The sequence below is a fragment of the Salvelinus alpinus genome, chromosome 20 (genome assembly GCF_045679555.1).
Source record: "Salvelinus alpinus chromosome 20, SLU_Salpinus.1, whole genome shotgun sequence".
Taxonomy (NCBI): Eukaryota; Metazoa; Chordata; class Actinopteri; order Salmoniformes; family Salmonidae; genus Salvelinus; species Salvelinus alpinus.
This window is the reverse complement of record NC_092105.1, coordinates 38,372,365-38,390,131: the sequence shown is the minus strand read 5'-3', so window position 1 is coordinate 38,390,131 and position 17,767 is coordinate 38,372,365. Positions and strand designations below refer to the sequence as shown.

The window sequence follows — 17,767 nt, the reverse complement described above, 5'->3', positions numbered from 1 at the left end:
TGACAGAGAGAGGACTATTTATCAAATACACTTTCAACGTTGAAGTGATCACATGAATTTAGAAATAATTACTGCATTTTTTGAACATGAAAAGGTGAAGTATAAAAAAAACTTCTATACTTGCACAGTAGGTATACTGGGAAAAACTGTATAGCTACAGTATTTCTTAACAATATAATATATATTTAAAAAAATGTGTGGAGTTACTTACTTGAGTCTTGAAAGTAGATATCATTGCCATTGTAGGCATTTTTTAACTTGTTTGTCATCACTCTCAGAGCCATGATCTGCTGGCGAATGAACGTGTCCGGCCTGGTGATGTCCACGCCCACCTCCGGGTTATTCACCTGATTGGTCAATCCGTCTTTCATAACCTCTGGGAAATACCTGCCAGGCAGGACAAAAAGAAGATGACTTAATTTCATGTACTAAAAAGAGAGTTACCATAGTTACCACTGAAATCCCCTGGAACTGTTTTTGATAGAAATCATGTCTTAAGCACACTGAGAGAAACCAATTCATTAGGCAATTAGCAGAACATTTCATGTGTAACATTGGAGCAACACACTGGGGTGAACGAGAGTAATGCCAGAGCGGTTAATGACACTCGACAGCCTCATTAACCCTTAGCCTACAATTTCCGCAGCCCCGCGGAAGTCAAATTTACATAATACAAAAATCCCCATCAAAATCCATCTGTTTAAGCTAGAGATATTTTTTTGCATGGGCTGCGTCTCAGTCCACAGAAATCAGCCTTCTGCATCTGCGGTGAAAGGTGGCAGAGCGAGAGCTGTGTTTGTCAGTGTAACGATGTGCGCTGAGAGTCGGGTTCAGGGAGTGAGTGTTTAAATAAATAAACACAACATAATACAAAATAAGAAACACGAACAACGCACACACATGACACAGGAACAGAAACAATAACGCCTGGGGAAGGAACCAAAGGGAGTGACATATAGGGAAGGTAATCAGGAAGGTGATGGAGTCCAGGTGAGTCTGATGATGCAGAAAAATGTATCCATGCTTTTGCCACTTCTAGGTTAGACTACTGCAATGCTCTACTTTCCGGCTACCCGGATAAACCACTAAATAAACTTCAGTTAGTGCTAAACACGGCTGCTAGAATCTTGACTAGAACCAACAAATTTTATCATATTACTCCAGTGCTAGCCTCCCTACACTGGCTTGCTGTTAAGGCAAGGGCTGATTAATGTTTTACTGCTAACCTACAAAGCATTACATGGGCTTGCGCCTACCTATCTTTCCGATTTGGTCCTGCCGTACACACCTACACGTACGCTAAGTTCACAAGATGCAGGCCTCCTTACTGTCTCTAGAATTTCTAAGCAAACAGCTGGAGGCAGGGCTTTCTCCTATAGAGCTCCAATGGTCTGCCGACCAATGTGAGAGACGCTGACTCGGTCTCAACCTTTAAGTCTTTATTGAAGACTCATCTCTTCAGTAGGTCCTATGATTGAGTGTAGTCTGGCCCAGGAGTGTGAAGGTGAACGGAAAGGCACTGGAGCAACGAACCGCCCTTGCTGTCTCTGCCTTGCCGGTTCCCCTCTCTCCACTGGGATTCTCTGCCTCTAACCCTATTACAGGGGCTGAGTCACTGGCTTACTGGTGCTCTTCCATGCCATCCCTAGGAGGGGTGCGTCACTTGAGTGGGTTGAGTCACTGACGTGATCTTCCTGTCCGGGTTGGTGCCCCCCCTTGGGTTGTGCCGTGGCGGAGATCTTTGTGGGCTGTACTCGGCCTTTTCTCAGGATGGTAAGTTGGTGGTTGAAGATATCCCTCTAGTGGTGTGGGGGCTGTGCTTGGCAAAGTGGGTGGGGTTATATCCTGCCTGTTTGGCCCTGTCCGGGCGTATCGTCGGACGGGGCCACAGTGTCTCCCGACCCCTCCTGTCTCAGCCTCCAGTATTTATGCTGCAGTAGTTTATGTGTCGGGGGGCTCGGGTCAGTCTGTTATATCTGGAGTATTTCTCCTGTCTTATCCGGTGTCCTGTGTGAATTTAAGTATGCTCTCTCTAATTCTTTCTATCTTTCTTTCTTTCTTTCTTTCTTTCTTTCTTTCTTTCTTTCTTTCTTTCTTTCTTTCTTTCTTTCTTTCTCAGAGGACCTGAGCACTAGGACCATGCCTCAGGACTACCTGGCCTGATTATTATAAGTACATTTGATTGATGATGCGCAGGTGCGCGTAACGATGGTGACAGGTGTGCTTCATAACGAGCAGCTTGGTGACCTAAAGGCCAGAGAGAGAGCACACTTGACAGTCAGGCCATGAGACATCCAGAAAAAGGGATCCTCTCACAAAAAAGTCTGTAGTGTCCGAACGGTTTGGCAATCGGCTTCACAAGACTCGTCTGAAAGTCGGTACAGCCTCTTCTGCCAACTTCTGTCTATAATGTCTGAACGGTTTGGGCTACACACTAATATGTCCTCTGAAGGTTCCCGGTACCAGTTAAAACAATGAATGGAAGTACAGTATATATGGAGATAGTTTAGTGCCTAAAATAAGGGGTTAAATACATGTAAAATACATACAAATAGTTTCCTGATCTTTCTTATATCTCTTAGATATAGGACAGACAATTCAGAACAAACTTCGTTTCGATTTTTTTTACGGACTGTCTGTTGTTCCATGTAGTGAATCTGTTATTCAATGTGTTTCTATTGGCGAATAGCAGTAATGCCAAATTCAATGTTTCATCAAATAATTGTTTTATATATATATATTTTAATACCTTAAGGGATCTTAAAATTCTGAATCAAAGAGCTAAATGGTCCTTGGTATGACCATCTTAAAACAATTCCATATGTTAGCTTAAAAGCCCTCCCCCAGCTTAGACAGGGCTTAGACTCTAGAGGGTTTAAAGTCTGTTCTGGCCTCCCCTGCATGCTGTGTCTGTTACACAGAATTCTCCAGAACAGGCTGTGGGCTCTGCACCCGCCAGTTGAATAAGAAAGGACAGAGACAAAGGCTGGACCCTCCATGTAGCTCTCTACCATGTTATTTTTGTCCTCTGCTTTCCTTCTGACAGGCATTAATAGCACAGGTCTGTTAGGGGTCACCAGGGTGAGTAGAGTGAACTCTTGAACTGCACATGTCTCGGGAATGTGTTTACACACCACAATATATTTCACCCGGGAAAATGTTACAGGGGTCACTTTCTGTTTTTTTTCACAACTCAGTTGCCACTGCCACCCACAAGGGGCTGTGCTATGTTATATTTAATCTCCAATACTAACTTTGTTTTCCTACATCCACCTATCCGTGCTAGTCTGAAACAGTCTGGCAGCACACCAACACACCAAGAAGTACAATTTTTGTACATTTACATTTACATTTAAGTCATTTAGCAGACGCTCTTATCCAGAGCGACTTACAAATTGGTGCATTCACCTTATGATATCCAGTGGAACAACCACTTTACAATAGTGCATCTAACTCTTTTAAGGGGGGGGGGGGGTTAGAAGGATTACTTTATCCTATCCTAGGTATTCCTTAAAGAGGTGGGGTTTCAGGTGTCTCCGGAAGGTGGTGATTGACTCCGCTGACCTGGCGTCGTGAGGGAGTTTGTTCCACCATTGGGGTGCCAGAGCAGCGAACAGTTTTGACTGGGCTGAGCGGGAACTGTACTTCCTCAGAGGTAGGGAGGCGAGCAGGCCAGAGGTGGATGAACGCAGTGCCCTTGTTTGGGTGTAGGGCCTGATCAGAGCCTGAAGGTACGGAGGTGCCGTTCCCCTCACAGCTCCGTAGGCAAGCACCATGGTCTTGTAGCGGATGCGAGCTTCAACTGGAAGCCAGTGGAGAGAGCGTACGAGTCATAGTTGAAATCAGAACCTCTTGGTCATCAAAACAAGAAATACTAAACTCACAAATAATAGACATTGAGCTGTTACAAAAAAAACACATTTCCTACCATTTACCAGCGTAAAAATCTATCTGCCAATCTATTATCCTTGGAATACCCACAAGACCTATCACCGGTTATATTGCTCAGTAAGTGGAACAAAACTTGGAATGGAGTCAAACATGTGGTTTCCATATGTTTGATGTGTTTAATACCGTTCCATAAATTCCATACCAGCTATTACAATGATCCCGTCCTCCTATAGCTCCTCCCACCAGCCTCACCTTCCTCGGAATCTTTAGTTGTTTCTATCTCAACCTTTGGGTGTTAAACGAGGGCCAACCAGTAGAGGCAGTATGTTTCTACCAGACAACCTGGCATATCAAGAAAGACGGGAAACAGATGTTCAGTAGGAAACACAGGAGGCTGCCGAGGGACAAATGGAATGGCATCAAACACATGGAAACCTCTCCAGTCATTACCACGAGCCCGTTCTCCCCAATTAAGGTGCCACCAACCTCCTGTGAAACACACACAATCACAATTGTTGAATAAATGCAACCTCTATGTAATTAGCATATACTTAGGAAACAACAAAATATTACATTCAAAATATTACAACATAAATGAGCTATGCTATTATTATTCAAGTGAAGTCACCCAGCAAGTAGTCAATATGCACATGTTAAAGTGGATTATGACTTTGGAATAACAGTAGTTTATTAGTCTCCCCTTTTGGGACAAAGCAGCATTTAACTTCAATTGTCAAACATTTTGGTTGCTAATGCAATTAGTTCCAGCAACGGGGCATCATGCGGGTTATAAAAAGACATCAAAGCAAATGAAAACAAATATTAAAGGCCCTCTCCAGGGAAGGCTCAGTTTGGTTCTGACGCTTTAATGTTTCCCAACTCCTCGGAGGACTTTGGAGTGCACAGCAATTTGTCTTCCACTTGTTTTGCCATGCCTCTGCCAGAAATGTCAAGGCTCTCCAATAGTTAGTTGTCGTATTTGGGTCAGTGAAAAATACATAATAAAAGAGGTACTTAATTCAGGGATCAGACATATAATGGAAGTCATTTAGTGCTAGTTTACCTAAGTGTTCAGGGTAAGCAGCATGTGTTTGGGTGCGACTACAGATTTCTGTAGTCCAGTTTTACCTGCCCTTGGTGTGCCCATTCCAACACTGGTCGTCATCGGTGGCATTCCCTGCTGTCACCCTGTGTGGCTGGCAGATGTCCTCAGGCAGGTTGGACCACAACTTCTTGAACAGCTTCAGTTTCTCCTTGATGTCAATCACCTGAGCATGTGAAGTAAAGGGAGACCAATTGACAGCATTGACTTGGGTATGAGACTCAATGGTCCATAACCTCATCATCGAGTGATACTTCATTTTGCTAGAAAGACTGTAGTGTACACTTGACACTCTATCAAGACATTGAACACAGATATTGCAGCTACAAGAATGGTCAAATTGTGAATGTACATTCTGAGAGTATACACGTTTAAAAATCAATTTCACTCGTAGCTCAAGGAGACAATGAAGCTGTCCCCTATAGAGAACGTATGGGATGAAGGCTGATGTAGAGAAAAGTCCAGACCAGCAGAGCCCTCCAAAGACACATTTACCTAGCAACCACGCATCACAACCACAACATGCCTGGCAACTTGCACCATCAACCTGGATGTTGTATTAAAAAGTTTGGATTTACATCGTTCACAGAAGTTGAAGGGAAACCTGAGTGTCCCCCTTATCTGTCTCCCCTTGTCATGCTATGAGGAGCAGGGGAAATTGTAGTGAACCTGTAGTTGAACATGAAAGGTGCCGTACTGACAGTGGGGTCGCTGCTGTAGGCCACTGCCACTGCTTTTGATGTGTTAATCCTGTCACACGGATGCCAAAGCATGTTAGCAGCTCTGATGCTGCTGCCCAGAGGGGCCAGGATACCACTCAGTGCACTAACATCACCGGCCATGTTTCACTAAACCACACAACTGACTGCACTAAGATTCAATTCTTTGGGGATACACTGGGTGCAAATGGCTTCCTATTGCCTATGTAGTGCACTACTTTCAACCAGGCCCATAGGACTCTGTATAATATACCTACCATTATATGAGCTAAGATGACACCGGGAAATATGGATCCATGTGATCTCACCATCAACAAATACAGAGATTAGACTGACACAACTCCGATACGTTCCTTTATAGCGGCCCCTGATTACCTTGTGATCTGAGGAATAAAACATACTGTACTGTGCAGCTAGAGAAGGCAGTGGTGGCTTTGTTGGTTGGTGGATGGTTTTAAAAGAACATTCAAGAGATTCATTTTGGGCAGTCTGCTTTACAGAGCTTTGAGAAATAAATGTGGGCTTGAGCTTTTGTACAGTGCATGCTCATGCATTTTCCTTCATCAATCTACACACAATACCCAATAATGACAAAGCAAAAACAGGATTATAGACATTTTTGCTAAAAAAAATAATAAAAAATAAAAAAATTCACACAAAAAAAACAAAAAAACTGAAATATCACATTCACATAAATATTCAGACCTTTTATCCAGTACTTTGTTGAAGCACCTTTGGCAGCGATTACAGCCTCGAGTCTTCTTGGGTATGAGTTTCTTCCATTCTTCTCTGCAGATCCTCTTAAGCTCAGTCAGGTTGGATGGGGACCGTCACTGCACAGCTATTTTCAGGTCTCTCCAGAGATGTTAGATCGGGTTCAAGTCCGGGCTCTGGCTGGGCAACTCAAGGATATTCAGAGATTTGTCCTGAAGCCACTCCTGCATTTTCTTGGCTGTGTGTTTAGGGTTGTTGTCCTGTTTGAAGGTGAACCTTCGCCACAGTCTGAAGTCCTGAGCGCTCTGGAGCAGGTTTTCATTAAGGATCTCTCTGTCCTTTGCTCTGTTCATCTTTCCCTTGATCCTGAATAGTCTCCCAGTCCCTGCCGCTGGAAAACATCCCCACAGCATGATGCTGCCACCACCACGCTTCACCGTAGGGATGGTGCCAGGTTTCCTCCAGATGTGAAGCTTGGCATTCAGGCCAAAGAGTTTAATCTTGGTTTCATCAGACCAGATAATCTTATTTCTCATGGTCTGAGAGTCCTTTAGGTGCCTTTTAGCAAACACCAAGTGGGCTGTCATGTGTCTTTTACTGAGGAGTGGCTTCCGTCTGGCCACTTTACCATAAAGGCCTGATTGGTGGAGTGCTGCAGAGATGGTTGTCCTTCTAGAAGGGTTCTTGGTCACCTTCCTGACATAGGCCCTTCTCCCCCGTTTGCTCAGTTTGGCCAGGCGGCCAGCTCTAGGATGAGTCTTGGTGGTTCTAAACTTCTTCCCTTTAAGAATGATGTGTTCTTGGTGACCTTCAATGCTGCAGATATTTTTTGGTACCCTTCCCCAAATCTGTGCCTCAACACAACCTTGTCTCGGAGCTCTACGGACAATTACTTCGACCTCATGGCTTGGTTTTTGCTCTGACATGCATTGTCAACTGTAGGATCTTATATAGACAGGTGTGTACCTTTCCAAATCATGTCCAATCAATTGAATTTACCACAGGTGGACTCCAATCAAGTTGTAGAAACATCTCAAGGATGATCAATGGAAACAGGATGCACCTGAGCTCAATTTCGAGTCTCATAGCAAAGGGTCTGAATATTTATGTAAATACGGTATTTTTTTCATATAGATTTGCTAACATTTTCTTAAAAACAGTTTTAGCTTTGTCATTATGGGGTATTGTGTGTAGATTGATGAGAAAACATATTTAATACATTTTAGAATAAGGCTGTAACGTAACAAAATATGGAAAAAGGGAAGGGGTCTGAATACTTTCCGATTGCACTGTAATGGTAGTTGTGTTTAATGTGACTTTAATGATGTTATCATGAAATTGTGATGGGGCTCTAGACTCAACAGGTTGTGTTATCTTACGTCGCTCCATATTCTCATTGATCATATTAAGGGGGATCCATTCTCAAAATTCATTCCAAAATAAGTGAATAGATATTAAATATATATTTCTTTATATCCCACATTCTTAACATTTAAATATATAACTTATATTCCTACAGAGTGAACAAAGACCATCTCCAGAGAGAGAAAATATACTTTGAATGGAATCCAAATGGAATTTGACTTTCTACCTCAATCTCAAATACTTTCAGCACACCAAAGGAGTGAGAATAAAGAAAGAGGAGAAGGCAGAATGTGCTTAAAAAAAAAAAAATAAGTAGACCAAATGCAATTTACTTCTATAAACTGTTTTTGAATCTCAGTCCCCCTCTTCATTGTGCATTCCCTATGAATAAATCAAATGGTATGATGACTGCATCAACAAGCTGATACAGGCAGGATGGCAGTATGGCAAACTATGACCACTAGATGGCACTACATCTCTTAGAAATTGAGGGAGTGCGTGTGTATGGTGTGAGTAAGTGAGAAAGAGAGAGACTGCAAATTCAACTGCAAATTCAACACTGTGTACCAGCCTTTATACATGAATGTATTACATTATACATGAATGTATATTAATGTACACTGAGTGCACAAAACATTGGGAACACCTTCCTAATATTGCATTGCACCCCATTTTGTCCTCAAAACAGCCTCAATTCATCAGGGCATGGACTCTACAAGGTGTCAAAAACGTTCCACAGGGATGCTGGCCCATGTTGTCTCCAATGCTTCCCACAGTTGTGTCAAGTTGACTGGCTGTCCTCTGGGTAATGGACCACCCAAAACAGTTCTTGACACACTCAAACCGGTGCCGGCACATACTACACAAAGGCACTTCAATATTTTGTCTGGCCCACTCACCCTCTGAATGGCACACATACACAATCAATGTCTCAATTGTCTCAAGAATTAAAAATCCTTCATTAACCTGTCTCCCCCCTTCATCTACATTGATTGAAGTGGATTTAATGTGGCATCAATAAGGGATCATAGCTTTCACCTGGATTCACCTGGTCAGCGCCTTCAGAAAGTATTCACACCCCTTGACTTATTCCATATTTTGTTTTGTTACAGTCTGAATTGCTCACCCAACTACACACAATACTCCATAATGACAAAGTGAAAACATGTTTTTAGAAATGTTTGCAAATGTATTTAAAATTAAGTCAATATACAGTATGTTTATTGAGGGGGGGGGGGGGGGGGGGGGGTGCTCCCTCTGCTGTTTCCTGAAGTCCACGATTATCTCCTTTGTTTTGTTGTCTTTCCGGGTAAGTCTCTAAGAGCCTATAAGAGCTTTCTTTTATAATGTTTGCCCTTTTTTTATTCTTCAAGCTCTGTCAAGTTGGTTGGTGATCATTGCTAGACAGCCATTTTCAGGTCTTGCCATAGCTTTTTTGTCTATTTAAGTGAAAACTGTAACTAGACCACTCAGAAACACTCAATGTTGTCTTGGTAAACAACTCCAGTGTATATTTGGCCTTGTGTTTTGGGTTATTGTCCTGATAAAAGGTGAATTACTTTCCCAGTGTCTGTTGGAAAGCAGACTGAACCCGGTTTTCATCTAGGATTTTGCCTGTGCTTAGCTCTATTCTGTTTCTTTTTATCCTAAAAATCTCCCTAGTCCTTGCAGATGACAAGCATACCAATAACATGATGCAGCCACCACCATGTTTGAAAATATGAGGAGTGGTACTCAGTGATGTGTTGTGTTGGATTTGTCCCAGACATAACACTTTGTTTTCAGGACATAAAGTTAATTTCTTTTCCAAATATTTTGCAGTTTCACTTCAATGCCTCATTGCAAACAGGATGCATGTTTTGGAATATTTTTACTATGTACAGGCTTCCTTCTTTTCACTCTGTCATTTAGGTTAGTATTGTGGAGTAACTACAATGTTGTTGATCCATCTTCAGTTTTCTCCTGTCACAGTCATTAAACTCTGTAACTGTTTTAAAGTCACCATTGCCCTCATGGTGAAATCCCTGAGTGGTTTCCTTCCTTTCCGGCAACTGAGTTAGGAAGGACGCCTGCATCATTGTAGTGACTGGGTGTATTGATATTGATCCAAAGTGTAATTAATAACTTCACCATGCTCAAAGGGATATTCAATGTCTTTTTATTACATTTTTACCCATCTACCAATAGATGCCCTCCTTCGAAAGGTATTGGAATAAAAACAGTGGTCTTTGTGGTTGAATCTGTTTTTGAAATTCACTGTTCGACTGAGGAACATTACGTATACTTTTATGTGTGTGGTACAGAAATTAGGCAGTCATTCATAAATCATGGTAAACACTATTATTGCACACAGAGTGAGTCCATGCAACTTATTATGTGACTTGTACATTTTTACTCCTGAACTTATTTAGGCTTGTCATAACAAACGGGTTGAATACACTTCAGCTTTTCATTTTTTATGAATTGGTAAAAATGTCTAAAAACATAATTCCACTTAGACGTTATGGGGTATTGTGTGTAGGACAGTGTAAACAAATCAGGCTGTAACACTACAAAATGTGGAAAAAGTCAAGGGGTGTGAATACTTCCTGAAGGCACTCTATGTTGTGGAAAGAGTTTTGTACACTCAGTGTATAATAGATACATTAATGTATATTGTGTACCGACATCCACGCACACACGCACACATTCTATAAAAATGTAAGTATGGATCATGCAAATTGTATCCATAATTAATACTTGACATTAAAGTAGCAAGGTCATACTTTAAACTATGCTGCCTCTTGCTGTGCTATTATGCCATGGGATTTGAAGTATCTGCACCAGCAAGTGATAATACAAATGAGTTACATAAGTCTATATATACAAACAAATGCTTTACACATTTACAAGATATTGCAAGGCTCCCAAGTGGCGCAGCTGTCTAATGCACTGCATCTCTGTGCAGGAGGTGTCACTACAGTCCCTGGTTTGATTCCAGGCTGTATCACATCCGGCCGTGATTGGGAGTCCCATAGTGCGGTGCACAATTGGCCCAGCGTCGTCTGGGGTAGGCTGTTATTGTAGGTAAGAATTTGTTCTTAACTGACTCGCCTAATTAAATCAAGTTTACTTTTTTTTTTTATCATAAAAAAAAATCTTCAAGGTAAAAAAACATGGAAAGATACATAGAGATTCTCAAAATGTAAAGAACCTTATAATCTCAGCTCTCGATAGAGCCACTTTTACTGAGAGGAAGTTTACTTGAATTCTCTAGTGCATGCATGTATGCATAAGAAGTGGAGGGTACATAGGCTGAGCAGCACTGACAGACAGGTACAGTATGTGCAGGGTGTAAATGAGAAGGGAATATGGAGAGTAGAGAGAGAGAGAGAGAGAGAGAAAGAAAGACTAAGAGAGAGAAGGAGAGAGAGAAGGCAGAAAGAGAGAAAGACAGAGAGAGCAAAATAGAACGACTGAGACAGAAAAAGAGAGAGAGAGAGAGAAAGAGAGAGAGAGAAGAGAGAGGAAACTGAGATTATGTTCATGACCTTGATCATCTCTCTAAACAGCTGTCAGACAATAGGAGGTATTTCCATTAAAATCCCAAACATCCTTCAAATACGCCAAAGAAATGAACACCACTTCCTGTTTACTCTAACATCCACACTGATTGGGTGATAATGACAAATGTGAAGCCACAGGACATTAAAGGTATGGTTATTAACCATGGTTAATATCCATATATATATATTTATATATATATCAAGACAGAGAACACAGGGCTCTAATGTAAGTCACTTTGGATAAGAGCGTCTGCTAAATGACTAAAATGCAAAACAATTTAAATGTAATGCTGACACGAGAAGTCTTCACCGTGAAGACAGAATGAAGACATTTCCTTTCATGTGCCACTTTAATGCACATTTGGACAAATTACATGTTGCACCACAGGAACAAGAAAATGTGCCATTATATGAGCTGTGTGTTAAATAGGTAGCTTTCAACCCTATTCACTAGCATTCACTGTTGAGGAAATAAATACAGTACAAATCACTGTAGAAATAATGTTAGTAATAATATTAAGGATATTCGATAGAGAATATCATAATAGCTATCAAGAGAGCACTGCTCAGAGTTTCTGTATTTGACTAGCTAATCTCACAATGGAGTCTTTCCAGTTGAAACCCAGGACTACCCAATCAAAGACCATGGGCTTGTGTTTCTGCTTCTGAAGTCATATCTACATTCTGTTTAATGGATCATGCCATCTATAATCCATCTCTCTTCAAAGCACAGAGCGGTCCTTTAGGCTAATGACAGAATATTTAGAATACCTCCAGAGGACGCGGTCCTGCTGATTGCGTTAGAATGACTGCCACTAGGCAGCGATATGCAGGGACGGCCACAGAACCTGACAAACAGGGCAAAAAGTAATTAGGAAATGTGAAATTGTTTCAGGATTGCTGGGGGTTGAGGCTTTCTGAGCTTCAAATGACATTTCCAGTCTCAATGCTTGTTTGTATTCATAATGAAATACATATCGTTGTGACAAAGCTTTTCACATAAAGGTTATGGGGGAAAAAAGTGCTATGGTTTGGATGGAATAATGTGTGAAAACATTGAAGATTTAACATGAAATTAAACAGAGAGGATCAAATTCTGCAGCAGAGTCCAGCCTAGCCTTCTGCCTACTCTCTCTCTCTCTCTGTCCTGAGCCATACAGTACATCTCTCTCTCTCTCTCTCTCTCTCTCTCTCTCTCTCTCTCTCTCTCTCTCTCTCTCTCTCTCTCTCTCTCTCTCTCTCTCTCTCTCTCTCTCTCTCTCTCTCTCTCTCTCTCTCTCTCTCTCTCTCTCTCTCTCTCTCTCTCTCTCTCTCTCTCTCTCTCTCTCTCTCTCTCTCGTCTCTCTCTCTCTCTCTGCTCTCTCTCTCTCTCTCTCTCTAGCTACATCTCTCTCTCTCTCTCTCTCTCTCTCTCTCTCTCTCTCTGAGCCATACAGTACATCTCTCGCTCTCTCCCTGTCTCTCTCTCTCTCTCTCTCTGTCCTGAGCCATACAGTACATCTCTCGCTCTCTCTCTCCCTGTCTCTCTCTCTCTGTCCTGAGCCATACAGGTACATCTCTCGCTCTCTCTCTCTCCCTGTCTCTCTCTCTCTCTCTTTCGATTTTTCCCTTTCCACCTCTCTCACTTTCTCTCCCCTCCCTCTCTCTCTCCCCTCTGTCTGCAGCTGTCTGCAAGGGGATTACCAATGGGAAACCAGCAGGTCTAACTAATGGATGTAAAAGGCAGTACTGGGGATTAATCCAGCTGTAAACATCATTAGTTATGTGCTAATGCCGCCGTAAATTACACACACACTACCTGTCATACAGCGGACATCACGACTTTACTTTTCAACTCAGATCGACTAAAGTGCCTTCAAATTCAAAGCAGTTCGTTCCAAAGCAAACTTACCATGCACACTATATTTGCTCACTGTGGGAAATAATTGGGTAGTTCGGAATAGACAAATACATGGGCAGAGTATTTACAGATGATTGTCATCTGCCTAGGTTACAAGAGTACAATGCATTTTATATACTCTAAGCAAATAGTTTATGCAGAAAAATATATGCCTTTATTTGTAGTAAAAAATTAACCTAGTATATCTGTGTGCAGTGATAAAATGACCCTTGCCATATCACCTTTTTTTTTTTGCTCGTCCCTCTGTCCTTCTATCTGTGTTGCCCTTGCCAATCTCCAGATCAAAAGCTGACGTGTTACCGGCTTTCAAGCCAAAGTCAACCTCCTGGCTGTTCTACAATGCTGCCAGGGGCCGGAGACCAAACTCTATCAACTTACTACGGGATGAGCACCAAGGTGACTAATACCAACTTCCGTTGGCTGTCAGACTGCAGAGGTGAGACACTGTATATAAAAAGGGGCGTGCCCTAACTTGATTCAGCACTGCTTTCATTAAAAATATTTTCTTTCCATTTTTTATTAAGGCAAGGTGTCACTTCCTCAGAGCGTCGTTAATGTGGATTTGGAAAATATAGTTTTAAAAGGTACACATGTTCTATGTCACTTACAAAGTACATTATGATGATTAATCAACTGTTAATTATGGGTTTCTAAATGAATAACAAAGGATGTCATCGCTGCTGCATATAAAAAGTATCCTTCAGTCACAAGTCTCTACTAAATGAGTGCAGGCTGAGCTCAGTCTAATCATAGCCTGTACAGAAGGTCTGGCCACACAAAACCACAAGGGGCAGAGAACTCCATGATCAACCTATTTTCCCTGGCAACAGTCACTACTGCCTGCTTTAAAATAGGTTTTCATTTGATATGAATGCTGTATTCTAGCTGCATCTCAATTACAGTACAGAGCTCAAGGAGTCTGCTCCCTGCAGCAAACTCCTGCCATACTCCATATGTCTGACTCTGACCAACAGTGAGGTGGAATGGATGACCCTGACACCAGACACTCTTCTCTCATCGGAGTCCACAGCAACAGGGATATTTCAGTCTGCTACAGTAGATCCAGACCCTAGGCTACTCCATTGGGCAACACTGCTGGTTGTCATCCTAACCCTCTGAGTAGAGACTGATTCACACCTGTGATAGTGGGTGAATTAGACATTCCCGCCCTTTGTCAAGGTTGGTGGAATCCATACAATCTTTTCACACTCCTTCACATTCTTCACCAAATGCTGCTGCTTGTCTATCCTGATTGCCCAGCCACTTTTCCCCTACCTACATGTACATATTACCTCAATTACCTCAACTTCCTCATACCCATGCACATTGACTCGGTACCGGTACTCCTTGTATGTAGCATCGCTATTGTCATTTTATTGTGTTACTATATCCTTTTTTTTGTTGCTATTTTTTCTCACGTTTTAACTCTGCATTGTTGGAAAAGGGCTAGTAAATAAGCATTTCACGGTTGTATTCGGCACATGTGACAAATACAATTTGATTTGATTTTGATCTTAAATAAGACTATTTACCTATCCTTTATGTTTTTAAAGACTGCAGATGTCCCTGTTCCCCAGCTCCAGTGTGGAGAATGGTGGCGGTGGAGTGAGCCCCTGTGGGTGTTTGTCCCTCGACACGGCTATTTAATCACTGGTGTCTAACACCTCATAAACCCTTCCTCCTGGGCCTGGGTCTCCTCATAAACAGCACAGCCTCTCAACCACGACACACCATCTGTCCCAAAACCCACTCTGCATATTAAAAATCTCCAAAAAAGAATATTGCCCACCCCCACCCCCCCCAAAAAACACATACTAAGTAAATTAACTCTGAGATTGTGTTTTGAATAAGACTTTCCACAATGGCATGACCGTTGAATTGTGTGTGTATCCTTGGAAGAAGCTAAACTCTGAGAGGGGACCGGGGTTACTGCATAAAGCAGCTAGTGTAGTGCACATGGATGTGTTGTCTCATTTCACCCTAATCAATAACAATCAACAGAGGGTAGGTACAAACATGTTTCCCCTTTGTGATGCTGTATTGGGCGACCCCTAAAAGAGATCAAACAACTGTTAATCCTTTCAGTTTAAGCACAGACGGGACGGCTATACCTGAGCAGTTCCTCCTTCAAACTCAGGTCAATGACACAGTCGGTCTTTACAGTAACTTCAATGTGTTGTTTGTATTATAAAACTAGCTTACTGCAGTGCAACTTCCAAAACACACAAACCCTGATGGCATTGGCAAACGGCCATACATGATTGTACAGACTCTAAGTGAATATCTCCATGAGTAACAAAGCAACTGTGTTTCAGTGAACAACTGGCAGAAAGTAAGCTGTCACATTGTCTTCAGCAGCCCCTCTGAAGTTGTCAGCAGCGTTCTGAACCTGTCACATGTATCAGCAGCACTCTGATATTGAGTTTGAATAAAGTGGTTGAATCAGTGGCGAACTGTGAAATATCTGTGCTACTGTGGTAAATTTCAATGGCCACAAGATAAACGTTTGGAAGCCAATTACTATTTATCCATGCCACAACAGGTGGAGGCCAATCATCCTGCAGCTCCAGCCCCAGCCTCACACTTCAGTATCAGCAGCCAAAGTCCTACCCTCAGCGCCAACCTTAACATCAGCCCAAGCCCCAACAGCTAACTCCAGCCTCAGCCGCAGCTTTAATTAACCCCTTAACCCCAGCAGCCCTAAGCCCGAGTAGCACCAGCCCTACCCCCAGCCCCATGCAGCCCCAGCCCCATGCAGCCCCAGACCCATGCAGCCCCAGACCCATGCAGCCCCAGACCCATGCAGCCCTGGCTTGGTTCCCTAGAGTACTGATTATGTCTCTGCATTAAATCTGCCGGAGCGGAAGGCTATGATTTAACACAGAGATCTCAGCATAGTGGTGGTGTGTCCTGCCTGTATATCATTCCAATACCCAAGAGTGATGGCACCATATGTCTGTGATGCCCTGTCTTTGTGACTGTTATTACAATGTTTCCTGGCACAGCACATAATTGACGCGAGGTGAGAGTCTTATTGTCATTCAAATGTGACTATTATTTTCAGGTTACTTTGATTTAACTTTGGAACAGTGAGAGAAATGTGGCAGGATCTTCCCCAGTGTTATGGTTGGCAGAGATTGAAGGCATGACAGATGCAAGCAAGGCTACGGGAACAATGGCAATGAATATTTATCACCACTCAGAAGGCTCCCCATATATCAAGTGTTTGAAATGTTCAAGCCTCATATTAGACAAGGGAATAACACGTACATAGAGCAATGATGAAACAATATTCATATCTACAGTACTTTTACTTGGAAATTCTTCTTGTAATGCTGGTGCATAATGATGAGCGACTTTAATCTTGATCCAGTGCAGCTTCACGTACAGTAGAACAAACAGTTATGGTTGGTGTCATATGTTGTTTATGTGGACAATAAACTGCTGTTTTGACTATTTCCCAAATATATATTGAATTGTAGCCTATATTTTTTTTTAATCCCTTGAGGATATGTAGTTTTGTTTTACACAATTCAACCCAACAGTATTATTGCATGAGAGAAATCCGTCAACATGCACATCATTTCATGTACTATACGTTACGTGTCTGGGATTTTATCTTAGTTCTCACTTCTCTAGGTCCTTAAATAGTATAATAGTGTTGTTTCAGGGGACGCATAATTACCTGTTAATGGATTCTCAGAGGGATAATTTGGTCAAGTTCCATCACAGGCAAATCAGTCCACTTCGCTCTAATTTCTAATTTAAACCCCCATGGATAGATAGTAACATTGAGAGGACAGGACAAGACCAAATACCTGAAGAAACCAATGCTTTACAAGGAGGAGTAAGTGTGTTATAGCGTACCATGTTCAACTAATTAAAGAAATACAGTATTATAGTGCTCTGAAATATAGCACCAAACATACTGCATTAGCATACAGTATGTCACTGTGCAGTAGTTGTGAGATCTTTAACCTTTTACTAACTCTTGCATGCAGATTCCAGTGGGAGTACAGTATACTAACGAAGGGGTTGAAGAAGGTCCAACAATAAGTGGCTTCTTTCAATTAGTTGTTGTTATAACAGCCTTTACCACGCAGTCAAATTGTCCCAGCGTGCCGTAATCAGAGTAACCCCTTTTTACATACCCTGGAATCAGTCCCTCAACGACTAGCAGTTAAGCAATACACTTGATCATGGTGCGCTCAATTTATCAAACAGGGATGTCTTGGTGGGGCAAAATGACAGAATATTGATGAAATGGTTCTAAGTTTGTGCTAGTGATTTGCCCTAGGCTAGGACTGGAGAAGTGGTTGAGCTAGAGGAGATGATTAAAGGGAAGCTCCATGCTGTTCAGAAGAACAGAGCAATCGGGGGCCTGCTCTTCCCCGGCTGGCCCGGCTCTCCGGGGAAGCCTGCAAAGGCCCGGGTGTGATGGGGCCAATGTATCTCATTAATGTATTGACAGATATGAAGAGGAGCAGGGCCTTAATGGCAACACCATTAGTTAGGATGAAGGAATGATCCA

General features: G+C 42.2%; 1 protein-coding gene across 2 annotated transcripts in view; it reads right to left on the bottom strand.

Moving 5' to 3' along the window:
• The window catches only part of LOC139546801 (glypican-6-like), a 118,774-nt gene that overhangs the window by 3,864 nt on the left and 97,143 nt on the right, over positions 1–17,767 (bottom strand). For both annotated transcript variants that reach the window (XM_071355593.1, XM_071355595.1), the window contains 2 exons: positions 5,020–5,159; positions 212–387 (listed from right to left, as the gene is read on the bottom strand). In XM_071355593.1, the coding sequence (XP_071211694.1) occupies positions 212–387; positions 5,020–5,159 (316 nt within the window). The remainder of the gene's footprint in view (positions 1–211; positions 388–5,019; positions 5,160–17,767) is intronic.